The following is a 17,335-nucleotide window of genomic DNA, read 5'->3' on the forward strand; positions in this document are numbered from 1 at the left end:
CGCACACGACGCAAACACACACACACACACACACAAACACTCGCACACGACGCGCACACACACTCACACACGACGTACACACACACTCATACTTGACACGCACGCACACACACTCGCACACGACGCAAACACACACACACTCGCAACACGACGCACACACACACACACTCACACTTGACACGTACACACAAACACTCGCACACACACACACTTGACTCGCACACACACACACTCGCACACAACGCAAACCCACACACACTCGCACATGACGCACACACTCGCACACACAAACACTCGTGTGCACACACACACATTCACACTTGACACACACACACACACTCACACTTGACACGCACACGCACACGACGCACACACACACAAACACTCGCACGCACACTCACACACACACACACACACACACACACACACACACACACAAGCACACACAAACACTCGCACACACCCTTGAATCGCACACACACACACACACACACACACACACACTTGTCCATTGAACGAGGCCCTGTCGACCCCCTCTGAGTGTGTAGGTGGTAGATGTGACATTTAAAACCAGTTCCACATCTCACCTGCTGTGCACAGGCCTCACACTGCGACAGAAACACCCGCGTCTCAGTGTACGAGCGCCGGAAGAGACTCAGACCCTGAGTAGTTGGACGTAAGAAATGAGCTGTGTTTGAAATGTGAACAGGTATAGAAGTCAACTGCCTACACACAGTCACACAGAAGAATAATGTCTGGGGGAAAGGCACGCTGTGTTTTAAACTAAAGCCAGGGTTAGATCATTCTGTCATCGTTTACACACACTCACACTGTTCCACACCTGCGCGACTTTCATTCTTCAGGGGAAGAAACACAAAAGATGTGATGCTGTTCAGTTCCATAGCATGAAAGTGTACACTGACGGCGCTGTCAAACTCCTGAAAGCAGCATAAAAGCAGCATAGATGTACTTCATACAATACAGACTAAAGTGCTAAAGTTTTAGGTGCTTTTGTAGAGCATGATTGGCGAGCCCTAGTTACTGTGAACATCCACTGCGCCGTAACGTTTCTATGAGGAGGACAGGCGTGTAGAGCAGAAGCACACTTCCAATGCGACACAAGACGGCTTAAAAGTATTAAAACGAGACCAAACAAGATGTAAAATAAGATAAGACATTACTTCTTTTCCTGTTTTCATTTTTATTTAAGAACCATGGTTGTCAAGGTCTCAGAAAACCTGGATATATAATATATATATAATTTATAATTATTTTATTTTATTGGTTTAGTGTATTGCCACTCCTAGTTTCAGTAAATAAAAAGTTTGAAAATGAGCGTCTTTGTCATTTTAGCAGAAATATTAGAAATATCGTCTTTGACAATGAGGGAGTCAACAAGCTTGAGAAGAGCTGGTTTAAGGCTGGTTTAGAGCTGGTTTAGGACTTGTTAGAGCTGTTTTAGAGCTGGTTTAAGGCTGGTTAGAGCTGGTTTAGGACTTGTTAGAGCTGTTTTAGAGCTGGTTTAAGGCTGTTTAGAGCTGGTTTAAGGCTGGTTAGAGCTGGTTTAAGGCTGGTTTATGGCTCTTTAGAGCTGGTTTAGGACTTGTTAGAGAGCTGTTTTAGAACTGGTTTAAGGCTGGTTTAGAGCTGGTTTAAAGCTGGTTTAGATCTGGTTTAGTGCTGGTTTAGAGCTGGTTTAGGACTTGTTAGAGCTGTTTAAGAGCTGGTTTAAGGCTGGTTTAGAGCTGGTTTAAGGCTGGTTAGAGCTGGTTTTGAGCTAGTTTCAGGCTGGTTAGAGCTTTTTTAGGGCTGTTTTAAGGCTGGTTAGAGCTGGTTTAGAGCTGGTTTAGTGCTGGTTTAGAGCTGGTTTAAGGCTGGTTTAAGGCTGGTTAGAGCTGTTTTAGAGCTGGTTTAGTGCTGGTTTAGAGCTGGTTTAAGGCTGGTTAGAGCTGGTTTAAGGCTGGTTTATAGCTGGTTAGAGCTGGTTTTGAGCTAGTTTCGGGCTGGTTAGAGCTGGTTTAGGGCTGGTTAGAGCTTTTTTAGGGCTGTTTTAGGGCTGGTTAGAGCTGGTTTAGATCTGGTTTAGAGCTGGTTTAAGGCTGGTTAGAGCTGGTTTAGAGCTGGTTTAAGGCTGGTTTAGAGCTGGTTTAGGGCTGGTTAAAGCTGTTTTAGAGCTGGTTTAGGGCTGGTTAGAGCTGGTGTAGGACTTGTTAGAGCTGGGTTAGAGCTGGTTTAGGGCTGGTTAGAGCTGGTTTAGAGCTTTTTTAGGGCTGTTTTAAGGCTGGTTAGAGCTGGTTTAGTGCTGGTTTAGAGCTGGTTTAAGGCTGGCTAGAGCTGGTTTGAGCTAGTTTCGGGCTGGTTTAGAGCTGGTTTAAAGCTGGTTTAGGGCTGGTTAGAGCTTTTTTAGGGCTGTTTTAAGGCTGTTTTAGGGCTGGTTAGAGCTGGTTTAGATCTGGTTTAGTGCTGGTTTAGAGCTGGTTTAAGGCTGGTTAGAGCTGGTTTAGAGCTGGTTTAAGGCTGGTTTAGAGCTGGTTTAGGGCTGGTTAAAGCTGTTTTAGAGCTGGTTTAGGGCTGGTTAGAGCTGGTCTAGGACTTGTTAGAGCTGGGTTAGAGCTGGTTTAGGGCTGGTTAGAGCTGGTTTAGAGCTTTTTTAGGGCTGTTTTAAGGCTGGTTAGAGCTGGTTTAGTGCTGGTTTAGAGCTGGTTTAAGGCTGGTTAGAGCTGGTTTGAGCTAGTTTCGGGCTGGTTTAGAGCTGGTTTAAAGCTGGTTTAGGGCTGGTTTAGAGCTGGTTTAATGCTGGTTTCGGGCTGGTTAGAGCTGGTTTAAGGCTGGTTTAGTGCTGTTTAGAGCTGGTTTAGAACTGGTTAGAGTTGGTTAGCGCTGATTTAGAGTTTAGAGAGATTGTCCTTGAAGTTCATAGAGAGATGTTCTTTCCAGCGTTTTAAAAAACCCACAGCTTTCATATTCTCCTGAATGTTACTGCTTCTCTCTCCTCAGGTCTTGAACCTCTTCTTGGCGTTGCTCCTCAGCTCCTTCAGCGCGGACAACCTCTCGTCTCCGGACGAAGACGGAGAAATGAACAACCTGCAGATAGCCATCGCTCGCATCCAGCGGGGAATGCTCTGGCTCCGGCAGGCGCTCTGCGACTTCTTCAACGGGAACTTCAAGCGGCGGCGGCAGAAGGCGAAGGAGGCCAAAGCCATGCTGAAGCTCAAGAGACTCAGCCAGCAGGCGCACTGGGTGGAGGGGAACGGGACGGCCGCCGTCATCGAGCGCGGCGGGGAGGAAGACAGTTACATGACCAACCCCAACCTCACCATCAGCGTTCCCATCGCACCCGGAGAGTCAGACGTGGAGTTTCCAGAGGAGGAGGAGGAGGACGAGGAGGACGCGAGCGAGAGCTCGGAAGAGGAGGTGCCAGAAGAAACGAAGCCGGTGAGTAAAGCTAAATCTTGCATACTTACTAGAGATTTGCACTGGGTTTAAACTGAAGCCCGAACTCGGCCTGGACCCTAAATCATTTAACCCGTGTCACGGCGGCTCGCAATGTGACCCATACTGGGTTCATAACACCCTCCCCCATAGAAAAGGGTTTCTATTTATGAAAGTATCCCGGACGAGCCCCCATTTGTCACGGCCGGCTCGCAAGCCGCGACAAAGAAGGAGACAACACGTTGGATAATGATCAAAAGGAATAACATTTATTAAACTAAAACCATATCCCAGTCTGTCAGTAACGCTCTGTTTACTTCCTGTCTCTATGAAGCCCCTCCTTCTGAAAAGCACACCGTGCTCTGATTGGTCGGCTGGAGCAGTGTGTTGTGATTGGTCGAGCGCTTCGAGTGTGTTTGGGAAATGTCCTGCCCCTTCCCATAACCGCCAGTTTAACACTCTACTAACTCACTCAACCAGGCCCCGCCCCTTTATTCTGCGTATGAATTATTATAATGAGGAATATTGTGACGTGTTCGTTCCCGGTAGAAACTCAAGACTACAATGGAGGCGTTTCAGGAGTTCAGAAACACTGACACTGATATAGAGAAGAACGTGTTCATGCTCAAACAGCAACATTACACAGTGAAGAAAGATGAACATATGAAAAAGCAGAATCGGTGCTCTTTAAGACATTTAAGCACATAAGATTTCTTTGGGCAGAAGTGTACTGTACATTCTGCTTGGTTCATGTTTGGTTTTATATTTACCCATCCGCAAACATTGTGTAAAACAATCAAACTGCAGTCAGTGAGACGGTCTCTTCTCGTCTGCCGTCGGCCAGAAAAAAACAATTGCAAAGTGGAATAGACTTCATGTCTATGGTTGAAATGTGAGACTAGATCTATAATATCCTTAAAATGTGGCATTGATGCTCTCATTAATGTTTCATGTGAGGGATTGTGAGCTTGACGGCACAATAATGCAGTTGCAGTGACTCAATCTGGTGCTCTTCGGCCATTTTTGACCGTAAAAGTTTACTTTTTTCCCCCCAGAATTTAATTTCTTCGTCGGAATGGTATGAAACTTGGTAAAGGTTTTGGGACTTGCTATGTGAACACAAAAAAAAAAATCATGGACATGATTCGAACAGGATAAATGGTCCTGAAAAAATAGTCACACTTGTGTTCCCCGCGTTTGATTTTCTCACAGTTTTAGAGTAAACCATGTTTTTGAAAATATATATTTCACATAAAAATTTAAATATTTTTCATAACAATAAATGTAAAATTCTGTAACTTTTTTTAAGTTCACTTTTTAAAACTTTTCACTATTTCACTTCTTTCACTTCAGCGATAATCTTCCTATACTGTCTTTGAAAAAAGATCAAACTTCATACTTCCAAAAGTTGGAAATGTAATTCTCAGGTCTATGCTCAAAAAGTGAATAAATGGATTATAAATACAGCGTAAATATAATTTAGTAACATAAAACCCCCTAAAAATACGAAATATTTAATAAAAAAACATTATCGAACTAAAATATAGTACATTCATTTGACCGACACTCAAAGACACCAGAGGGTTAATTTAGTGTCCATTTAATTTACTAAACAAATCCTGTTTATAAACTAAGGGTTATAACTGTTAATAAGTGCTGTAACGGGACGGCGGCTCAAATCCCACACTCATATTTCAGACCGTCTCCAGTCCTTCAGCATCGTGTTTCTCTCCGTCTCTTCCTCAGGGAAGTCCTGGCATAGAGAGGCTAATAAGAGTCTATCAGACACACACTCTCCGTCTATCTCGGCTGATGAACGCCCACTCCCAACAGCTATTTTCTCCTGCGTCTTCCTCCAGAGATGTTTTCCCTTGAGGACACCCCCAAAACTGGAGGTCATGTCCACACCCCCCCATCCCCCCCCGCTCAGATCTATTAGTTTTCTCCGACTGAATCGTGGCCATATGCCTGAGCGAGCGCCTAGAGGTTCAGCATGCATATGTGTTACACACACATCACAGATGCTTATGAAAGAGGGATTATGAAAGACTTTGCATGAATTCACACACACACACACACACACACACATATATATATATAAAGTGACAGTAAAGATATTTACAAGGTTACAAAAGTATGAATACTGATGATAATCATAAATTAATCATAAATAGATTTCTGAAGGATCATGTGACACTGAAGACTGGAGTAATGATGCTGAAAATTCAGCTTTGATCACAGGAATAAATTACACTTTACTGTATATTCACATAGAAAACAGATGATTTACATTGTAATAATATTTCACTATTTTTACTGTATTTTTGATCAAATAAATGCAGCGTTGGTGAGTGGAAGAGACTTAAAAACATAAAAAAATTACTGAGCACAAACTTTTGAACGTTTATATATATATACAAAATACATCTCAAAATCATTAATTTCTTTAGTTCAGCTTTTCACTTAAATTCTGTAGATAATATAATTTGAAATGCAAAAATTTGTACTAAATTATATGAAATGTATAGTAGAAGATGCTTTAAGCTGAATGCAAAGTTGCACACTGTGAGGAGAAGTACGACTCTCGTTCAGAGGCTCTTGCCCAGCGAGGGCCCCTGGTTCACGCGGGTCCTGGTTTCCCAGCATGCACTCTGCTGGCAGCTTGGCATCTGCAGAACGCTGGCGGTGTGTTTGGAGAATTCCCTCTCATGATGCCGTTGTGTAACACACGGACCACCCGCTCCCATGAGTGTCACGCTGCTCAGGGAGTCCACACACACCTGTGCTGCAGACTCACCTGTGAAACAACTAACAATTTGACAGTTTGAATATCATTTTATCATTTTCCATTTTAAATATTTTATATATTTTTAATATATTTTATATTTCCATTTTTTAATATTTAATTTTTTAATATAGTTTTTTATAATTCCATGTTAAATATTTCATTTTCATTTTGTAATATTTCAAATTTTTTATATTTTTAAAAAGCTTTTAATTTGTAATATTTCCATTTTAAATAGTTTTTAATATTTTAATATCGTTTTTACTATCCATTTCAATTATTTTTAAATATAGTTTTTATTTTTTATATTTCCATTTTTTATATTTCTAACGTTTTGAATTTATGTATAATATATTTTTTATATATATTTTTCTTTTTTAAATATTTTAACATTTTTGTATTGTAATATTTCCATTTTTAATTGCAATATTTTATCATTTTAATATAGTTAAATGTTCTAATATTTCCATTTAAAAATATTTTTTCAATATTTTATTATTTTTTATTATAATTGCCATGTTTAAATCCTTTTAATATTTCCATTTAATTGTTTTTAAATATTATTTTGTTTAATACAAAATTTATTTTGTATTTTCCATTTTCACTTTCTTTTTAATTAATTTTTTAATTTTTTAATTTTAGTTTTGGTTTTAGTTATTTTACTATAGTTAGTTAGTTAGTCTTAGCATCTAAAGTCTAAACATGAAGTTTTAACATCAAGTGAAACTAAATGGAAATGAAGTGTTGCTTTGGAAGCTTTAGCTGATAGAGTGTTTTGATATTTTGATGTGAGTCAGGAGTTCTGTCCACTCTTCAACAGAGTCATGTGTTAACCGGCAGATCGTTCTGGCTGAGAGTGTGTGTGATGTCCATCTTTATTCCTGAAGTGCTTTCGTCGCGTCCTCTCGACAGGGTGATCTCACACACACTGACCCGTGAATGAGTGTGTTCCTCTGAAACACTGTGATGTTGATGCTGAACTGAATCTGGGACACACACCTGTGTGACGAGGGACTTGATGAGCCGCTGATATTTGTTTTCTCTTTAATCTTTCACTACACCTGTTCCACCTCATTCTGTCCCTCTACATCTTTTATCTTCTCGTTTACCTGTTCTTTTATCTTTCTGCACACCTGTCCTCTCCTGCACACTCTCTCTCTCTCTCTCTCTCTCTCTCTCTCTCTCTCTCTCTCTCTCTCTCTCTCTCTCTCTCTCTCTCTCTCTCTCTCTCTCTCTCTCTCTCTCTCTCTCTCTCTCTCTCTCTCTCTCTCTCTCTCTCTCTCTCTCTCTCTCTCTCTCTCTCTCCGATTCAAGATTCAAATAGCTTTATTGGCATGGTGAAAGAAATCTTTACATTGCCAAAGCATTCATAACACTATACAATACAAACAAATAAATAAATCATTTAAAAAATTAAAAAATAAAAAATATATATATATATTTTTTTTTACTCTGTCTCTCTCTCTCTCTCTCTCTCTGTCTCTCTCTCTCTCTCTTATTTCTGTCGTCATTAATAAGGTCTGGTTTCTGTATAAATACGGAGTGACGCAGACTCACATTATACTGTATATTTGCTTTACAGAAAGCATTTTTATTAATGCACTCGTACTGTATGACAACCACTGACTCGTGTCACAAGTAATTGTATTCATTTATTTTTAGATATACCAATTTATGTATTTATTTATAGATTTTGTGATGGTAATATACACTGTTTTTTGTTTGTTTGTTGTAGACATACTAATACTAATATACTTTTATTTATTTATTTTGAGATATATTAATATTTATCTTTTGTTCATTTATTTATTTATAAATATTGTGATATTAATATACACATTGTTTGTTTATTTATTTCTAGACATACTAATACTAATATACATTATTTATTTTGATATATAATAATACTATTTATTTATTTATGAATATTGTGGTAGTAATATACACTTTGTTTGTTTATTTCTAGACATTCTAATACTATTTTACATTATTTATAGATTTATTTTCACATATATTAATATTTACAATATTTATTTATTTATTTATTTACTGATTTACTTTTGTTTATTTGAAGACATAATAATACTTATGTTTATTTTTAAACATACTAATATTTATTTATTTATGTATTTTTTGATGGATACATTGATAAACATTTTGTTTGTTTGCTTGCTTGTTTATTTTGTATTTTTTTCCAGACATACTAATACTAATATGCATTATTTATTTATTTATAGTTATACAAATACTAATATACATTTATTTATTTATAGGTATACTAATATTAATTTATAGATGTATGGATAGAAAGACCGACTAGCAGTACTATTTATTTATTTATTCATGGCGTCATTATTATGGGCTGTTTTGTCCATATAAATATCCTGTAAGAGTGATGCAGACGCCCCTGAGACTCACATTATACTGTAACTTTGCATTTCCTAAAGTTTTGCATTTTCCTTTTACAACGCTGCACTCGTACTGTGTGACACTGACTCGTGTGTGTGTGTGTGTGTGTGTGTGTGTGTGTGTGTGTGTTTATGTTTACGACGAGTTTCTGATGTTTTGCATGGGTTCAGTGTTCAGGTTCAGGAGTCGCCACCGGCTCACAGTCACACCTGAACCACAGAGACAAACACGAGCAGACGTGGACACACACACACATGCGCACGCACGCACACACACACATGCGTAAACGCACACGCACGCGCACACACCACACACAAACACACACACGCACGCGCACACACACACGCGCACGCGCACGCACGCAAACAGACACACACACACACACACACCCACGCGCACACACACGCGCACTCTCACACACACGCGCACGCAAACACACACACTCACATGCACGCAAACGCGCACGCTAACACACACTCACATGCACGCAAACGCGCACGCTAACACACACACACACACTCTCTCTCACACGCACACACACAAACACTTACACACACACACACTCACGCATGCACGCACACACGCGCACACCCACACACAGACTGGGTCGTCTGACCAATCAGAGCAGAGCAGCTCTCAGAGAGGCGGGGTTTAGAGAGACTGAATCTGTCATCCAACCGTTTCAGACACTGAGAGAAAGAACTGAAGTGCGGTGGATATTATGAGAAAATAAGTATTTTTTTGACCTGCGATGCATGTAAACCTGTCGTTGGAGACTCCAAAACATAAAAAATCAATTAAAAAAAGCGCTATAATACTTAAGATTACAGTTTAATAGGACTAGTTCAATTCCTTGTCTAGATTTAGGTTTTGAACACACGCGTGAGTTAGTTTGACACGTTGAGTTTCAGCAGAAGAAGAGTTCAGACGATTACAGCTGGTGTTGGTCAGAGATCCGGCTGAGATCGGAGAGCATATGTCAGTGTGTAGGAGTGTGTTCGGTTCGCTTCTTTCTCTCCGTCAGTCTGTGTGTTTCAGAGAAGAGGCGGGTGCATTCTGGGAAACGGCTCGTAGTTCAGACTCGGATGACCCGTTCTCTGCCGGAATCACACTCGTTCTGTTGTTCGACTCACTGGCTCGTTGCTCTACTTGTGCCAGATGTGATTCTCACTTTCAACTTTGTGATTATTGAAACTTTCTAGAATGACATCACCTGTGTATATTGCATCATGAAAACTGGGGCTGCACGATTAATTGAAATAAAACCGGAATTGCAGTATGCGCTTATGAAACTGCAAATGCTGCGATTGAAGGAAGTGCACACAGTATACACTAGCGGCTCGTGATCGTCTCGTTCTCTTCATCTTCATCTTCATCTGCTCGTGGAAATGCAACATATGCCAAACATCTTCACAAACTCATAATGAGAAGCACTTCCCGACCGGAGAGAAGCCGTAAGAGCGGCTTTACCAATAACTGTGTGAAATGAAGAAACTCAGAGATAAATATGCTGTAATTTTACAGTTGTAATGTAAAATATATTATTATTGTTGTATTTTTCTTAGTTGTTAGAGTTTTTACAGTGAAATATGACAATAGTTATTTTATTTTTAATTATTTTTTTATTTTAATTAATTATTTGATTTGATTTATTATTATTATTATTATTTTATAGCCATATTGATATATTATAATACAATTTTACCAAATCGTGCATCCCTACAACCAGCAAACCAGTTTTTTTGTGTGTAATATTTCTTATTTTGTTTATACAGGTTTTTATTGTTGTTATTATTAATACCAATCTAGTATCATTGTTATTGTTTATTATTATTATTAATATTAGATCAAAATAAAACCATTAAATAATTAAAGAAATATTATATATCAATATGACTATCAAACAATAATAACATAAATATTATTATTATTTTATAACCATATTGATATAATCATAAAAAGTTTGCCAAATTGTGCAACTCTAAACCTGGATTTTTAAAAAATGTGGGGAAAAAATACAGTGTTATGTTTTTTTTTTTTTATAGCTATTATATATATATATATATATTATCCATCAAGTCCACCAAACCTGGATTTTTATTTTATTGCAATTTTTATCAAAAATGCAATTAGATATGCTTCTCCAAATCATGCATGCCTAATAGAGCCTCTATGCCAAATGATGTTTCGGTCTGGTGTTCTTCAGTGTCGCTCAGACAGAGGTCGGGTCGCAGGTTTGTCCAGTAAACGGTAATAATGCAGTGTGTGTGGATGTGTCACACACACGAGCTCTGATGGCATCATGTGATTAGAGTGTGTTATTGATGTGTGATTGACAGATGCTGGTTCTCAACAGGTGGATGTGAAGGATGGTTGTTCTCAAATCAGCGGTCAGTCGAACACACACACACACACACACACACACACACACACACACACACACACACACACACACACACACACGCGCAGCGAGGTCTGATTTCACATTGTGGCCCTGTCCCTCTGCGGGAGGTTATTTACGGGGCCTTTGTGCAACTCTACCTCCCTCAGTGCTGGGATTCCTCACACGCCGGCGAGAACGCCATTAAACTTGAGTTTGGACGCGTGCGAGGCGAATAAAGCTGCCAGCTAACGTCCCGTCACGGCTCCTGACACTGACAAAACACAGGGATATTGATGATGTCATTCCCTGTTTACTGAGTGCTCAGCGAAACCATATCATATTCCACATCAGATCGCAGAATAACAGCGTCTTACGGTGAAGCCGAGCCTGAGGCGTCAGTCTGCGATCGGAGGAAAGCTTCCCTGTGTTTATCGGAGGAGTGAATGACAGCTGCGGGATTTAGGGAATGAGAATTCAAGGATTATGGAAGTGGAGATCAGATGTGAGAATCTGACGTTCAGACAGAATGGAAAGAACATTAGTTTAGACAGATACGGGACAGTCGGCCCAATATCACATATCTGCTTTTGTCTTCTTCCTTTCCCTTTTTTTACATTGGAAACACTGATCATATTTCATCCCAAAATCAAGATACAATTTTGCATTGTATTTTGCATAAAGAAAATTACTCTTTTTTTTTTTTTGCATTGTTACATTTTTTTCATGACAATTAAACACTTTTACAAACAAAATGTTTATTTTTTATTATTTATTAAATGTTCTAAACAATTGACAGCCCTTTTTAAGTCATAGATAAATGAAACCTCACAGATCAACTAAACTAAACCTCATAGATCAACTAAACTAAACCTCACAGATCAACTAAACTAAACCTCACAGATCAACTAAACTAAACCTCATAGATCAACTAAACTAAACCTCACAGATCAACTAAACTAAACCTCACAGATCAACTAAACTAAACCTCACAGATCAACTAAACCTCACAGATCAACTAAACCTCACAGATCAACTAAACTAAACCTCACAGATCAACTAAACCTCACAGATCAACTAAACTAAACCTCATAGATCAACTAAACTAAACCTCACAGATCAACTAATCTAAACCTCAGATCAACTAAACCTCACAGATCAACTAATCTAAACCTCAGATCAACTAAACCTCACAGATAAACTAAACCTCAGATCAACTAAACCTCACAGATCAACTAAACTAAACCTCATAGATCAACTAAACTAAACCTCAGATCAACTAAACTAAACCTCACAGATCAACTAAACCTCACAGATCAACTAAACCTCAGATCAACTAAACCTCAGATCAACTAAACCTCACAGATCAACTAAACTAAACCTCATAAATCAACTAAACTAAACCTCAGATCAACTAAACCTCATAGATCAACTAAACCTCACAGATCAACTAAACCTCAGATCAACTAAACCTCACAGATCAACTAAACCTCACAGATCAACTAAACTAAACCTCATAGATCAACTAAACTAAACCTCAGATCAACTAAACTAAACCTCATTGATCAACTAAACCTCACAGATCAACTAAACCTCAGATCAACTAAACCTCACAGATCAACTAAACCTCACAGATCAACTAAACCTCAGATCAACTAAACCTCACAGATCAACTAAACCTCAGATCAACTAAACCTCAGATCAACTAAACCTCACAGATCAACTAAACCTCACAGATCAACTAAACTAAACCTCATAGATCAACTAAACTAAACCTCAGATCAACTAAACTAAACCTCATAGATCAACTAAACCTCACAGATCAACTAAACCTCAGATCAACTAAACCTCACAGATCAACTAAACCTCACAGATCAACTAAACCTCAGATCAACTAAACCTCACAGATCAACTAAACCTCACAGATCAACTAAACTTCAGATCAACTAAACCTCAGATCAACTAAACTAAACCTCACAGATCAACTAAACCTCACAAATCAACTAAACCTCACAGATCAACTAAACTAAACCTCAGATCAACTAAACTAAACCTCACATATCAACTAAACCTCACAGATCAACTAAACTAAACCTCAGATCAACTAAACTAAACCTCATAGATCAACTAAACCTCACAGATCAACTAAACCTCAGATCAACTAAACCTCACAGATCAACTAAACCTCACAGATCAACTAAACCTCAGATCAACTAAACCTCACAGATCAACTAAACCTCACAGATCAACTAAACCTCACAGATCAACTAAACCTCAGATCAACTAAACCTCACAGATCAACTAAACCTCAGATCAACTAAACCTCACAGATCAACTAAACCTCAGATCAACTAAACCTCACAGATCAACTAAACCTCAGATCAACTAAACCTCACAGATCAACTAAACCTCAGATCAACTAAACCTCACAGATCAACTAAACCTCACAGATCAACTAAACTAAACCTCACAGATCAACTAAACTAAATCTCACAGATCAACTAAACCTCACAGATCAACTAAACCTCAGATCAACTAAACCTCACAGATCAACTAAACCTCACAGATCAACTAAACCTCACAGATCAACTAAACCTCACAGATCAACTAAACCTCAGATCAACTAAACCTCAGATCAACTAAACCTCACAGATCAACTAAACCTCAGATCAACTAAACCTCAGATCAACTAAACTAAACCTCACAGATCAACTAAACCTCACAAATCAACTAAACCTCACAGATCAACTAAACTAAACCTCAGATCAACTAAACTAAACCTCACATATCAACTAAACCTCACAGATCAACTAAACTAAACCTCACAGATCAACTAAACCTCACAGATCAACTAAACTAAACCTCACAGATCAACTAAACCTCACAGATCAACTAAACCTCACAGATCAACTAAACCTCACAGATCAACTAAACTAAACCTCACAGATCAACTAAACCTCACAGATCAACTAAACCTCACAGATAAACTAAACTAAACCTCACAGATCAACTAAACTAAACATCACAGATCAACTAAACTAAACCTCACAGATCAACTAAACCTCACAGATCAACTAAACCTCAGATCAACTAAACCTCAGATCAACTAAACCTCACAGATCAACTAAACTAAACCTCATAGATCAACTAAACTAAACCTCAGATCAACTAAACTAAACCTCATAGATCAACTAAACCTCACAGATCAACTAAACCTCAGATCAACTAAACCTCACAGATCAACTAAACCTCACAGATCAACTAAACTAAACCTCATAGATCAACTAAACTAAACCTCAGATCAACTAAACTAAACCTCATAGATCAACTAAACCTCACAGATCAACTAAACCTCAGATCAACTAAACCTCACAGATCAACTAAACCTCACAGATCAACTAAACCTCAGATCAACTAAACCTCACAGATCAACTAAACCTCACAGATCAACTAAACCTCACAGATCAACTAAACCTCACAGATCAACTAAACCTCACAGATCAACTAAACCTCACAGATCGACTAAACCTCAGATCAACTAAACCTCACAGATCAACTAAACCTCAGATCAACTAAACCTCACAGATCAACTAAACCTCACAGATCAACTAAACCTCACAGATCCACTAAACCTCACAGATCAACTAAACCTTAGATCAACTAAACCTCACAGATCAACTAAACCTCACAGATCAACTAAACCTCACAGATCAACTAAACCTCAGATCAACTAAACCTCACAGATCAACTAAACCTCACAGATCAACTAAACCTCAGATCAACTAAACCTCACAGATCAACTAAACCTCAGATCAACTAAACCTCAGATCAACTAAACCTCACAGATCAACTAAACTTCAGATCAACTAAACCTCAGATCAACTAAACTAAACCTCACAGATCAACTAAACCTCACAAATCAACTAAACCTCACAGATCAACTAAACTAAACCTCAGATCAACTAAACTAAACCTCACATATCAACTAAACCTCACAGATCAACTAAACTAAACCTCACAGATCAACTAAACCTCACAGATCAACTAAACTAAACCTCACAGATCAACTAAACCTCACAGATAAACTAAACTAAACCTCACAGATCAACTAAACTAAACCTCACAGATCAACTAAACCTCACAGATCAACTAAACCTCACAGATCAACTAAACTAAACCTCACAGATCAACTAAACCTCACAGATCAACTAAACCTCACAGATCAACTAAACTAAACCTCACAGATCAACTAAACCTCACAGATCAACTAAACTAAACCTCAGATCAACTAAACCTCACAGATCAACTAAACCTCACAGATCAACTAAACTAAACCTCAGATCAACTAAACCTCAGATCAACTAAACCTCACAGATCAACTAAACTAAACCTCACAGATCAACTAAACTAAACCTCACAGATCAACTAAACCTCACAGATAAACTAAACTAAACCTCACAGATCAACTAAACTAAACCTCACAGATCAACTAAACCTCACAGATCAACTAAACTAAACCTCACAGATCAACTAAACTAAACCTCACAGATCAACTAAACCTCACAGATCAACTAAACTAAACCTCAGATCAACTAAACCTCACAGATCAACTAAACTAAACCTCACAGATCAACTAAACTAAACCTCACAGATCAACTAAACCTCACAGATAAACTAAACTAAACCTCACAGATCAACTAAACTAAACCTCACAGATCAACTAAACCTCACAGATCAACTAAACTAAACCTCAGATCAACTAAACCTCACAGATCAACTAAACTAAACCTCAGATCAACTAAACTAAACCTCACAGATCAACTAAACCTCACAGATCAACTAAACTAAACCTCAGATCAACTAAACCTCACAGATCAACTAAACTAAACCTCAGATCAACTAAACTAAACCTCACAGATCAACTAAACCTCACAGATCAACTAAACTAAACCTTAGATCAACTAAACTAAACCTCAGATCAACTAAACTAAACCTCACAGATCAACTTAATGCCACAAAAGTTCAGTTTTACTCTCACTGGTCTTTCAAATGTTAGTTCAGATGATCTCCGATGTTTCTCGTGCCGTCGGGGGAATCTGTCATCCGGAGGGCAGTTCGGCTGTCTGGTATTACATTTCCTTGGACAATCTCACACCGTCAGTCAGACAAACACACACACACACACACACACACACTCTCTCTCTCTCTCTTCAGCGCTCCACTTAGCATGAGCTTCCTCTAGTTTGAACAGACGTGATGATGGACTGAGTGTGTCGCAGTTTGACAAGGAAACCAAGTCGCACCTGGAGACTCGCTCACCCCTGAACAGCAGAATAAATCACACACACACACACACACATGCGTGCACGTGCACACACACTCTCTCTCACGCACAAACACCCACTCACCATGCAGAATAAACCAACGCTTTCAACGCTTATGACTCTGATTCTCTTCTGACAAATTCTGTATTGAGAATATTAACCTAATACTTCTGCATCGTCTTGTATGGACTGTAATTTTGAGAAATATGCCTTTTTTTTAGATCCATCCATCCGATATACATTTATTCAATTTTATGCACATACACAAACTAATATTTATGTATTTACATTTAATTAATTTATAAATAAACAACTTTCAGTTTCACCCCAAAACGTGGAAGATGGAGGGTTTCCACGATTACGCAAAATGGAAACATCTGAACATTTGAAAATTATTTTTATCCAGGCCTATATATTGTCATATCTATACATTTGTCTTGTCATGCTTGTCATCTCTAAACGCTTGATCCTGCAGGTTGAGCTTTTATAAATCTGAAACACAATGAGATTTTTGGTTTTAATTCTCCAGGAATCATGAATGATTGCAGAGGTGAACTATATCATAAGTAAGTAAGTAAGTAATAAGTAAATTCATCGGTCCAGTGATCTGATTGGCTCTCGTGATTTTCAGAGCGATGAGACCAGCCTATCAGAGGGCAGCACCATCGACCTCAGGAAGCCCGGCGAGGAAGAGGACGAATACTCCGAGATGGCCGAAGAAACCATGGATCCGGAAAACTGCTTTCCTGATCGTGCGTAATCCCACATATCACACTTACAGATGCACACATTCTGTATTATACATTTTAAGGCCAGACATGTAGTTTGTTGAGGGTTGGTGTTTTAGGGAAGGACTACATGCCTGCGCACATATATTCACACGCGCATCCCTATAGCATGAGCTCTTAATGCGCACGTGCGTGCCATAGCGTTCTCACAGGTTCGCATTTTTTAATTTTGCGTAGAGAGAACTTAAGAGTTTTCTGTTTTACCCAAGCGTGCCGC

At 38.7% G+C, this 17,335-nt stretch overlaps 1 protein-coding gene across 3 annotated transcripts in view; it reads left to right on the forward strand.

The window, feature by feature from the left end:
- The window catches only part of scn5lab (sodium channel, voltage gated, type V-like, alpha b), a 186,570-nt gene that overhangs the window by 137,464 nt on the left and 31,771 nt on the right, over positions 1-17,335 (forward strand). For all 3 annotated transcript variants that reach the window (XM_056263626.1, XM_056263625.1, XM_056263624.1), the window contains 2 exons: positions 2,998-3,435; positions 16,962-17,082. In XM_056263626.1, coding sequence (XP_056119601.1) covers positions 2,998-3,435; positions 16,962-17,082 — 559 coding nt within the window. The remainder of the gene's footprint in view (positions 1-2,997; positions 3,436-16,961; positions 17,083-17,335) is intronic.

This window comes from Rhinichthys klamathensis, unplaced genomic scaffold (genome assembly GCF_029890125.1).
Source record: "Rhinichthys klamathensis goyatoka isolate OS25496 unplaced genomic scaffold, OSU_Roscu_1.1 h1tg000209l_1, whole genome shotgun sequence".
NCBI classification, from domain to species: Eukaryota; Metazoa; Chordata; class Actinopteri; order Cypriniformes; family Leuciscidae; genus Rhinichthys; species Rhinichthys klamathensis.